At 42.7% G+C, this 12,118-nt stretch overlaps 1 protein-coding gene across 1 annotated transcript in view; it reads right to left on the minus strand.

The window, feature by feature from the left end:
- Positions 1-725: 725 nt before the first annotated feature.
- Positions 726-12,118, minus strand: part of enpp6 (ectonucleotide pyrophosphatase/phosphodiesterase 6) — a gene marked incomplete at its 5' end in the record, with an annotated part of 14,165 nt that continues 2,772 nt past the window's right edge. Inside the window, 7 exon segments of the mRNA XM_024284194.2 lie at positions 726-1,343; positions 3,140-3,260; positions 3,444-3,581; positions 5,109-5,288; positions 5,380-5,521; positions 7,133-7,244; positions 7,347-7,526. Of these exon segments, the coding sequence (XP_024139962.2) occupies positions 1,132-1,343; positions 3,140-3,260; positions 3,444-3,581; positions 5,109-5,288; positions 5,380-5,521; positions 7,133-7,244; positions 7,347-7,526 (1,085 nt within the window).

Consider the following 12,118-nt stretch of genomic DNA (forward strand, 5'->3'; position numbering starts at 1 on the left):
CTTGTGAATCGAATTGAATAATTTCTGGAGATTATAATCTATATCCAGCCCTAGCATCCATACAAGGGTAGACCTCTACAGGTACTGAAGATTGTTGGGTTGTCTGGGTCCATGGAGGGCAGAGCGTCTTAAGAGAACCTCAAGTCTTCCCTGAACCTAGTATGGCCATCGTGTGTGTGGTAAGTGTATTATGAAGTTTTGTGACACTTATGACATATGGGTGATGATGTCATTCAACACAAATGCTGCACACATGGGGAATTCACATGATATGCAAGCGTCTGTAGAACATCCGCACAAAATACACTCCGTCTAATTTCCTAATTTCTAACAGTCAGGCTGAACGCAAGGAGCACACACGTATCACATTAAAAGCGCTGATGGGCTCTTTGAAAAAAATATTTTGGGGGGCAAAAACAGGTTTGCAGACAGTCTGTGTCCAACTGTAAGGGCAGATGAGACTGACCCCGGGCCCCCACGGCTACCATTACAAAGCGAGCGCCGCAGTCTTTACGCAACATTAGAAGTGGGAGAGGAAATCCTATCGTAGGATTTCCTCTACGTGAGTTCGGAGTTTTGCGAAGTCGGCAGCAGAGCCTGTGGCTGCAGCCATCCAGTACCTAATATGAACCATTTGCTGTAGCTTGATCGCACCTGATGTGTAACGCTAGCCGTGTAAGCTCAGGGTAAGGCCTTAGTGTGCAACAGAGACCAAACCGTCCCCATCAAGTTTCCATGACGAGATCGTTTTATTCAAACGCTTTACAGAACATGTTTCAGCTCAAAAAACACAGATACAGAACACTGAATCCATTGTTCAAAATGGATTTTAGTGGTTTGAGGAGGAGAGGAAATAAGCTCAACTGCTCTTTACCAATATAATCCCTCTGATGTAATTCTAATCAGGAGTTTTCTCTCAAATGACAGAAACAGGAGAAAGAAGCTGAAAGATCCAGGAGGATCTCCACTGCAACTAAGGAGATGGAAGCTCAATACTCAAAAGTTCAGCCAAGTTGCGTTTGGGTCACGTCCTCTGTGACAGACGTGGCTTCAGAACATTTCACAGTTTATCAGAAGCTTCGGCGTCCTGTCGGACTCCTTAAATGCTGCTAAACTTGTCCCTCAGACGCTTCACGCCCAGAACATAAGCAGTGATCCCAACAAACCTACACAGCAGGTCCAGCAGCTCCCCAGCTGGACCAGGCCCCCAGAACTTCTGAGTAAGTACTCCACCCGGGACCAGGACCCGTTATTGGGCAAAGGCTTCACGTCCAGCGTCCAGCACATGAGGTTGTAGATGTCCACCGCTCGGATGGGTGCCGCTTGAACATTCTGCTTAAAGTCTGCATGTGAAAACACAACAGTTAGATTTCAGATGCGTTCCAGAAACCACGAGGGATTCAGATGCAGCTCACAATGGAGCAGATCAGGAGGAGTTGCACCAGCACCAGAGCTATAGCTGATCCAACATACATATGCCAAATTAGGAGAAATATTTTTGCATAAATTAAAGTGAAAAAGTGAAAAAAACTTTCTGAGGTCAGACACTCACTTCCTAACGGGATTATAGGGATTAGTCACATGCAGCCATAAGAGTGATGCTGATGCTGTCGTACTAGAGTAAGTAATTGAAAGTAATTAATTGAACACTCTAAAACTACGTTTTTAAAACTTAAAACTGTAACTTTTTAAGATAATTATGAACTAGATATATAGCATTACCTGTAACGATGCTAGTGTGAATGTTGTAAGCTGAATTTGGCCATTGAAGATGCTAGTGATGATAGCTGAAGATGCTGAAATTGATAGCTAAAAACGCTGAAGCTGATAGCCAGCTAAAATATTAGCGAAAGGCCAAATTAGCCTCAAAGAAAAAAGAACCTAGGTTAGCCAAAACAGCTAGCATGTAGCTGAAAAAACAGCAAAATTTCAAAATATCTTAAAAAAATGGGAAAAAGTTAAAATTAGCCAAAACAGCTAGTGTGTAAATATTAGCCTAACTCCAAAACAGCCTAAAAATTTAAAAAGGAAAGCCTGAATTGGCCAAAAAGTTAGCATGTAGCTGAAATATTAGCTTGACTCCAAAATAGTCTAAAAATTTTTTGTAAAAGCAGAGTACCAATTTTTAAACTTTAAAAGCGAGTAAAACAAAAAAGCAAGTTATACGTTTTTTTAGTGGTGTTAAAATAAATGTTCTAACAAGTAAAAAGTTGGAATAATTTTTTCCTTTTGGCCAACATGACAATCTAATATTTGTCCGCAGCTCACCGATCACCTAATTTCTCACGTGTTTACATCACATCCCTATCGGGTACGGTGGCCGATTTGGTTTAGTTGTTCCGCTCTCGGTTCATTTCGTATTCAAACTGAGGAATCTCAGAGCGAACCGAAGTTCAGTCCGATTGGAAACGAACCGAGACCACCTTGAAAGATGTGTCAGAGAGCGGTTCCTGGTACAGCTGTGGTGCCGAGGTAGTTATCCCCTGCCAGGATACACATTCTGGCAGGAGATAACTCCCTCGACACCACAGCTCCGCAGAGAAAGTGGGTGTGTGTTGCGGCCTGGGGGCGGAGCTTGCAGCACAGATTCTTCCTGGAGGGAACAGTTGGCATCGTTTTTATGTCAGCACGTTTCCACCCGCTCGTTTTCATGGGTATGGGAGAGGCTGCTGCAGATAGTGCAGGTTTTTAGAGGATTACTCTTTAATGCATGAACGGATCAAAATACCTTTGGGGTTCTTTATAGAGAGCAATGAACAATGAAATGCATTTAAAACCTCAAAAAGTAGAATTTTCATGGTAGGGCCCTTTTAAATTGTTTGAACAATCATGAAATTCAACTGTAGTACCGCGTTTTAACCTGTAGGAGGCAGCACACAGACGGTTTTTGACTATATTTTCAAGAAATAAACAAGTTTATTTTAATTTGTCAAACAATTTGGCAATGACCAACAGACAGAACTTTTAAAGCCCCATTTGTAGAGGTTAACAGACAAAAAAAGTGGATTTAGGGTTTGGTTTCCCTTCAAGGCTCTACCTGTTCTGTCTTGTGTCTGTTGCCTGGTTTTCCAGAGTTATAGTGGCGCTCACAGGTCCTGTCTAACATGTTAGAAAGTCCTCAAGTCTGTGCGGTTCTTACCGGGTCCAGCAGCCAGGAAAAATCCTCGCATGTCAACAAACTCGTTGTCATACCCATGCCAGCCGTTCTGCCAACCTGAGGCCTCAGAGCCATTATTCCAGAAAGGAAGCTTGGCCTTGTTCTGAAAAAAAAAAAAAAATCACAGAGGTAGACTTTCAGATTGAGGAAGCAGCAGCTCAGAGCTTTAGCATCTCCTCAGCTGCTCTCCCTGTCTAACAATCAGAGCTCCAGGAGAACATGAGTGACGTGATTAAAGGTTACATCACTCCAACTTGGAGCTGGAAGAATTCATGCCGCTGCTCACCTCGCTGATGAACCAGCCTGGCTCCGCCACCAGGGTGAGCGGGGACACAAACCTCCCCCCTCTGTAATGGAAGCGTTCAGGAACCTCTTGCTGGCCATAAACACGCATGTTCGGCACCTGGGACAGAGCAGCATGTACCTGCAGCCACATAAACTGTCAGCGGGAGATCGGGGGCAGGATTTTCACACCTCTAGGCCATAAATCGGACAGAGAAGGAGCAATTAGTGAGGTGCTGAAAGTCCGGCGTCTTCTTAAACCCTTCGTCCTTTCTGGGGGTTTTGGTCAAACATTTAACCTTCCCTTCAGGACATGGATCAATGAATACCCACAGGAGTTACCTATGGACCTGCAACACATTCTCACTCCAAAGTCGTCACATATTAACGTTTGATTAAGGACCCCTCCATGTCACTTTTTGACGTTTTGGGTCTACCCAACTTGGCGGTTTTTGATGTACCGGCTGTTTGCAAAATCAAAGGTCTGCAACTCACGGGACACAAGGATGAATTACCGGATGCGGTACCAGATGTTGGGACATGTCCAGTACCGGTACCGTAACCCAGTATTGGTACCCTGGTCCGGTGTCAGGTTAGGTTTAGGGTACTGTACCGGGTTTGGGTACCACTGCATTATGCGTTGCAGTACTGGACCGGTTCTGGTTCACGGTCCGGACGTTGGAGCCCCGTAATAATAGGAGCAGCCTGTACATCAAAAAACGATGAGTTGGGGAGATCCAAAATGTCAAAAAGTTAAGAGTTAATATGTGACGAGTTGGGAGAGAGAATGGATCACCACACCAGTCACCGGTGCTCCTGACCTGCCCTCTCTGGTGTCCCTTGATCTTTATGTTATGGTCATTTTTTCAGTTTCCCTTCACGTTTTTGAGGTGTTGATTGTGGGGACTGTAACAATTTCTAACTTGAGTGGCACCATTCTTCAGTGTCGTAGCGTGACCAGACTCTAAATGTTCTCAGTGAAGCCGCGCTTAGACCGCTGGGAGCTGTTCTTGTGTGAACTGGGGGGTTTCAACACATTCTTTACTCCAGACCTCTCCTCCAGTTCTGACCCAGTCTGATCTTTCTGTAGATCATTCATGCTGTTGGAGTAAAAGGAGGCCAACTGCAGGACCCTTCTGAGCCCAGCTTTAACACAGATCTGAGGGTTGAGGACTCTTCTTCTGCTGTACTTGATCTCCTGTTCAGTAAAGACCAAAAGAGACTTTGTAGGTATCCAGTGGACAAAGTAAATAAAAAATGATGAGAATAGTGATATGAATAAAGTCTACACTGGTTTGAAAAATTATATTGCTCTAACAAATAGAAACTGTTTCAATATACATATATATATATATATATATATCCCGCCTTCGCCCATCAGCAGCCGGGTTAGGCTCCGGCACCCCCGCGACCCCGAAAGGGACAAAGCGGTCAGGAAGATGGATGGATGGATATATATATATTGCGTCAAATTTTGTGTTGGATTATGTGAATTCTGGAGGAAGTGGACGGAGTCACAAGTAAGGAAATAAAAAGGGAAGAAGGGCAAACATGCAAACTCCACAGCGAAAAGACCCAGCTGGGTATTGAACCATCACCTCACTGTGCACCCCTTGGAGAAAGTCAGTAAGCATCAAATCTAAAACAGAAAAAAGCGCTGCTGTTTCACCTCCTGGTACTTGGAGCTTTTGGGCCACAAACTGACCACCGGTCCTCGGTCCATCATCTTCAGGATGTCCACCATGTTGATGAACTTGTCCAGTTCTATCACCTTCTCCATCCACTGGATCTTTGTCATGCCGTGGTCTGAAAACATCAGAACATTCAGCTGCTCCTCCATGTTCATTTCCTGCAGGAACATCACAGCAACAGACGGCAGTAAAGCAGCCGGGACATAGCAAACGAATGTCCATACGAATGTGCACGCGCACCATCGTCACCTTCACTTTTCTGTTGAACATCTGCATGACGACGTCCAGCTGCTGCACCGTCGTACGGACCTGCTGGGAGTCTGGACCGAAGTGGTGTCCTTCCACATCCACTTTCTCAAAGTACACCGCTGCCATGTCAGCACTGCCTGACCTGCATAGACGATTTAAGCTTAGAGCTTACCCGCAGTAGAAAAGAATGTTGTGGATGAAGAATTTTGCTCTACCGGCTCACAACTTTAATATTTGCTGCTGGTAATCTGCAGGTACCAGTTTGCCCGTTTTTGACCCACAGACAGCATGTATTGCCCCATAAGGGCAGTTGAGACTAAGGCATAAACAAGGGCAGGGTTATTAATGTGGTCACCTCCGGTTTTGGACGTATCTCCCTTTAATATCTTGTAAATGTTTATCCATACATTCCATGTGTTATCAACAACTGTCTTGACCGGTGGAGGGGCACAAAGGTTTCTGGAGTCCACCTCAACCACCACAGGTACAGTTAACATCACTGTTAAGGATAAAACTTGCAGCAGGGGCAGGAGCTGTAAACAACTCCAACCTACTTCCGGTGGCTCACCGGACTCACGTCTGTGAGCCGGGGATCAAGTCTCATCGCTAGTGACTCATAAGACTTGAGTTACAACTCACATGATTTGAATCGCGACTCAAGCCTCATGGGTTGCAACTCAAGAGACTTGAGTTGTGACTCACATGATTTGAGTTGCAACTTCAGTCTCACGGGTCTTAACTTATAACTTCTGAGTCACAACTCAAGTTTTGTGAGCCGCGACGTAAGTCTCATGGATCACGACTCAAGTCTCATGGGTCTCGACTCATATCTTGTGAGTCACAACTCAAGATTCATGGGTCTCGACTCAAGTCTCATGGGTCTCGACTCCAGTCTCATGGGTCTCGACTCCAGTCTCATGGATCTCGACTCATATCTTGTGAGTCACAACTCAAGTCTCATGGGTCTCGACTCAAGTCTCATGGGTCTCAACTCCAGTCTCATGGGTCTCGACTCAAGTCTCATGGGTCTCGACTCAAGTCTCATGGGTCTCAACTAAAGTCTCATGGGTCTCGACTCAAGTCTCATGGGTCTCAACTCAAGTCTCGTGGGTCTCAACTCTAGTCTCATGGGTCTCGACTCAAGTATAATGGGTCTTGACTCAAGTTTCATGGGTCTCCACTTAAGTTTCATGGTCACGACTCAAGTCTCATGGGTGACTCCAGTCTCATGGGTCTTGACTCAAGTTTCATGGGTCTCCACTAAAGTTTCATGGGTCGCGAATCAAGTCTCATGGGTCTCAACTCCAGTCACACGGGTCTCCACTAAAGTTTCATGGGTCGCGACTCAAGTTTCATGGGTCACGACTCAAGTCTCATGGGTCTCAACTCCAGTCACACGGGTCTCCACTAAAGTTTCATGGGTCGCGACTCAAGTCTCATGGGACTCGACTCCAGTCACATGGGTCTTGACTCTAGTCACATGGGTCTCAACTCAAGTCTCATGGGTCTCAGCTCTATTCACATGGGTCTCGACTCTAGTTGCATGGGTCTCGACTAAAGTTTCATGGGTCTCGACTCATTTCTTGTGAGTCATGACTCAGATCTTGTGAGTCACGACACAAGTCTTGTGAGCCTAAGTGCTGATGAGCAGCAACTGTTGACTGTGACAAAGAACTTACTGTGTTCATGTGAACCAGAGGCTTTGAAAATGTTCTGAACACTTGTCCTGCTTAGTCCAAAGAGCTAGACTCACCTGAGAACATCCAGAGCCCGAGTTATGGACTCAGACAATTTCTCTTCTGTTGGGTTATAGACATACTCTTCACAGAAGGCTGGACGAACGCCCAGAATCTCCACCTCACAACCTGAAACATAAAGAACATCAGATCAAACTTCTTTACCTTTTGTACTGTGAAGGAACAGAGTAACTCTGCATCACTCCCTCCATCTCCCCGGTGAACCCTCACCTGGCCAGTAGTACATGAAGACTTTCTTCCCCAGCTTCTGCAGAGTAACCCACAGCGGTTCTGACCCATTCCACCACAGAGGCAGTCGGCTGTCTGGGTTTGTCCCAATCACAAATTCCTTCTCAGAGACCTGGTCCCACATGTAGTTCCCCGTCATCTGGTGGCTGTTGCAGTGACGGCCTGAAGCAGAGGGCATACAGAACCCGGACAGAACGCAAAGTTGTGACTGGTGCCATCAACACCCCTCCTCCAGAACTCTAATGAGAGCACAGGCCCTGACATTTAGAAAACACGACGATTCTTCTAAAGGAGCTACCATTGCGGATGTGTCTGCGGCTCTTTCTACAGGACAATGTGCTCTATCAAAACACAGCATCAGCACATGATGGGTGAGGGTTCTGTTGTTTCTGAGCCCCACAGACCGGATGAAACTTGCAGGCTCGGACCTGAAAACTTTTCACATAACAACAGTGTGGAGTACAGGTTTAGAACTTCAGGGCTTCTCGTGGTGGCGTGAACTGCTCTGACTTGTCAGGCATAGGATCAATAAGGTGAATATTTAATTTACACTTGATTATCTGGAAAACTTCACCTGCACTGTTCAGTACCAGGTATTAATCTCTGAGTCACACTGGTAGAAGTTGTGGATAAAGATGTCCTGGATCCATTTTAGGTCAGTGAATCAGATCGAATTGTATCGTTCAAAATGAACCAAAACCAAAGTAGCTTGGCCGTCCTGAACCTTATTGATGACATTTTCATTTAGTTCACATATTCAAAGAATTTACACGCAGCTGCAAAGGAGTTGTATGAGGGAGAAGAAATAAGGTGAAGGACAAAATGTACCAACAAATAAACGGATTAGAGTGTTTGATAGCTGAGTTTTTCTTCACTTCACAAATTCCATCCTTTTCCTTTATCTACGCTTAAGAAAGCGATTTTCTGGGAGTTCACTTCACTAAACAGGAACATTAACAACTCAGAACCAGCCGGGGGAAGGTTCTGTTGGTGTGCAAGCACAATTCATGAATGTGGAGGAGGGAACTTTAGCTGTTGCTCTAACTACACCGACAGGGCTTATGTCAGTCTGGCCCACCCAGCATCTGCTTCAAACCCATCGCCAAAAAAACCTCACAGGAAATGAATGAGAAAGACTTCAAATTTTAAACATTTTAAGTAGATTAGCAACACACATTTAAATATATCCATGACCTATGTTTAAATCTTTTAAAGTAACTTGAAAAAAAATTGGAGTTTACCTAATATTATAGCTACATGTCAACATTTCTTGCTAACTTGTTATCTACTACGGTTTTTGCACTAATTTAGAGTTTAGCTTTATGTATTTTAGCAACAGGCTAACTTTTTTGACTAATTTAGTTTACTGAGAAATTTTAGGCGATTTTGGAGTTTAGCTAGTATTTAAGCAACGAGCAAACTTTATTTTGAATCTACTAAAGTTTTTTGGGCTAATTTGGACTTAAGCTCATATTTAAGCAACTCACTAAATATTTTTGCAAAATTGGCATGTATAAGGGCAGAGGTGTCAAACTCAATCACACAAGGGGCCAAAATCCAAAACTTTAGGTCACGGGCTGAACAGGATAAACATTTATTGAACACTATAACTACATTTTTAAAACTTTAAAACCATAACTTTTTAACATAATTTTGAACTAGATATATAGCATTACCTGTGATAATGCTAGTGTTGAAAGTGTAAGCTGAATTGGGCTGCTGAAGATGATAGTGTTGATAGCTAAAAACACTGAAGCTGATAGCTGAAAACACTGAAGCTGATAGCCAGTTAAAATATTAGCTAATGCCAAAATAGCCTTAAAAAAAACACAATTTTTTTTCAAACATAAAAGTAGTTCCTTTGCTCTAGATTCTGACCTCATTTGATTCAAGTCTTCTTTTAATACCAGAAACAAATGAAGGAAAGAAGCTGCATGGTTCATCAAAGCTTTAAACTATCATCCTATTTATCTTTATTTTTAGTTAGCATATACCTTAAAGTAGGGCTGGGAATTACTGGGTACCTCATGATACATAGTTCGCAATATCAAGTATATCATGATAATGGGAAAACTGGTAAAACAAATCATCTCTAATAACTTTGAATATATAAAAACGCATATTTTGTAGAAAAATATATCCATATTAGTTTTTTTTTTGCTTGAACATAATCATAATAAACATTTTGTGTCTTATTTTGTGCAACAAATAATGCACACCTTTGTGCAACATTGCTGAAATTAGTAATACTGTCTTTGATAAACATTGAGACCAATTGAATTTGAATGATCTGTAAGTGTTAACAATAGTAAACATGAACAGCAGTGTCACTACTTAGTGCAAACGTATTATAAACAACAGAACAAAATTCAATAATTCAAGTAGCTGAGACAACCAGTCTTGCAAACCATGTGTCCCCCTATCTAGCTCCAAAGAAACGTCTCACCAAAGGATGATGAATATAATGTTTTACAACCTCATTAAACTAAAATAAAAAATTGATACTTGGTGAGAACCCATCGAGAATCATTCGCAGGACTAAATGTTGCGATATATCACAATATTTTGGCACACTCCTAGCTTAAACACCTCAAATTTAAAGCTAATGATGGTTAAGATGTGTATTTTATATCCAGCCTAAGGATGATCTGATTAGTCGACTAATTGGAAAAAATACTCAGTGATTAGTTGATTATTAAAATAATCGTCTGTGGAGCCCTAATGTAAACATTCATGCACGTTTCAGACTTCCGTGTTCAAAACTCTTGTGTTCTTGTGTGAGTTTCTATGGCTGTTTATGGGATCTACGCACAAAACACACCACCCCTGAATGCACGTCACAAGTTAAACCAATTGAACTTGAACCAATAAGGGAATCAGAGACTGGGATTTGTTTGAAAATTAATCATGGAGGAGAAATCAATAAATGCGGTTTGTGTCCGGCTGGAATCATATGAAATCAAGTTAGTCTTTCAACATAGTTGTGAAAGATAAATCCTGAAGCAAAATATGCACCACTACAACATTTCCAACAAGCACTGATAAACAACAGAAAAAGAAGAAGAAGAAGGCCCTCCCTGTTTGTTTGGTGTGAACACCATGGACAAAATGTGCATTCAAAAATTTGCGTTTAGCCCGCGCATCACAAATGCATCTCAACATAAGTTCAGAGAAGGAAAGGCTCCACCAATAGGAAAATGACATTGAACCCTTTCTTTACAAAAACTGCCAGTACCCAAACAGAGGATGTGAAAATAGAGAGTGAACTGGCAATATACGTACATAAAAATATCTCTTCATCCCTACTACGAGTGCAACATCAGAGATGGTTTTCAGTGTGGGAGGGGGGTTGGCAGTGTCTGCCACAGGGCATGCCTGCAGCCAGTTGCAGTGGCGGGCTTGTGTTCCTCGCCCAAAACGTGTTAAAAAAAAAAAAAAACAGCAAGAATGTACTTGCTGACTTAGCAAAAGGTTTGTGTTTGATGCCTTTTTTATTTCTGCTAATACTGTTGTGTAATCTTAGCTTATTACGTTCTACCTCTAGCTGCAAACATTTTGTGGTTTAATTTTATTGCTTATATCGTAGCAACAGGGCCTGTCCCATTGTTTTACCAGCATTTTTACAGCTATGAATTCAGGCCAACTCACAAAACAGATATGCTGTCATTTACAGTGTTTGTAAAGTGAGGAAGACAAAAATTATTGAAATTGGTGTAAAAAAAAATCAGAGATTTTATTTTCAATGCCACATCGCCCAGCCCTCCCAGGTGTATTTAGTCCTCAGTCACGTGATCACATTGGACTTTCAGATGTCCAAGGTGAAGGTGCATCTTCTGTTAATCATCAGTAACACAAATGATCAAGAGAGAACTCAAGAGGTTAGAAAGTACAAGATAATCTGGATAAAAACAGAAAGTCGTGCCATAAAACAACAACAGCAACCCGTTAAATAGATATACAGTAGAATTTGCATCTTGAAACTCTATAAGACCCTAAACAACAATCAAATGCACAAGCTATTGTCTGTCAGAGGAACCTGCACAACTGTAAGTTACTATTATAATTTAATTAAATTTAAATCACTATTTTTTTCAACTGCTTGCAGTGTAAATCTGAATTAAAGGAGTATTATGTAAAAGCTATGTACAGATGGATCAATAACAGTTTTTATAAAATGTAACAAATTGCTTAGAATTCTGTAAATATAAAAGCAATACATGAAATTATATGGTTATGAAAAAGACTTAAATCAAAAATATATATTGCTCAAGAATTCAGAAAACTTGGCCCACTCATCTCCCCTCCTCATGAGCTGTCTGCCTCAACTTCTGGTCCTGCAGGTCTGGTGTGGCCGTGCTATCGGGTCTGGAGACAATTTCGAGCCCTGTTGAACCACAACCAAGACAGACTTTCACTAGCCGCCAATCACTGCCGGACCCCCATCCCTGTATACCATGTGGGGGAACAGGGTGTGATTATCCTCAGCAGTGGTGCAAGGAAACTACAACCTTGTTCAATCCTGTTGCAGTTCGTTTGACCACCACCACCACATCAGTAAGCTCATAACCCTTTCAGGACAGTACCCTCCAGGATACCCCAGAGACACTTCCCCTCGCCTGGTGATTGGAGGTCCAGTCTATACTTTATGCCACCTTCTGGCTTTCTATAGGGTCAGGCAGGGTCTCCAGTATCTGCTGGATTGGGAGAGTTATGGTCCTGCAGTGGGTGCCGGCTTGTCCCATTCTGGGCCGGAC

This window comes from Oryzias melastigma, linkage group LG10 (genome assembly GCF_002922805.2).
Source record: "Oryzias melastigma strain HK-1 linkage group LG10, ASM292280v2, whole genome shotgun sequence".
Lineage (NCBI taxonomy): Eukaryota > Metazoa > Chordata > Actinopteri > Beloniformes > Adrianichthyidae > Oryzias > Oryzias melastigma.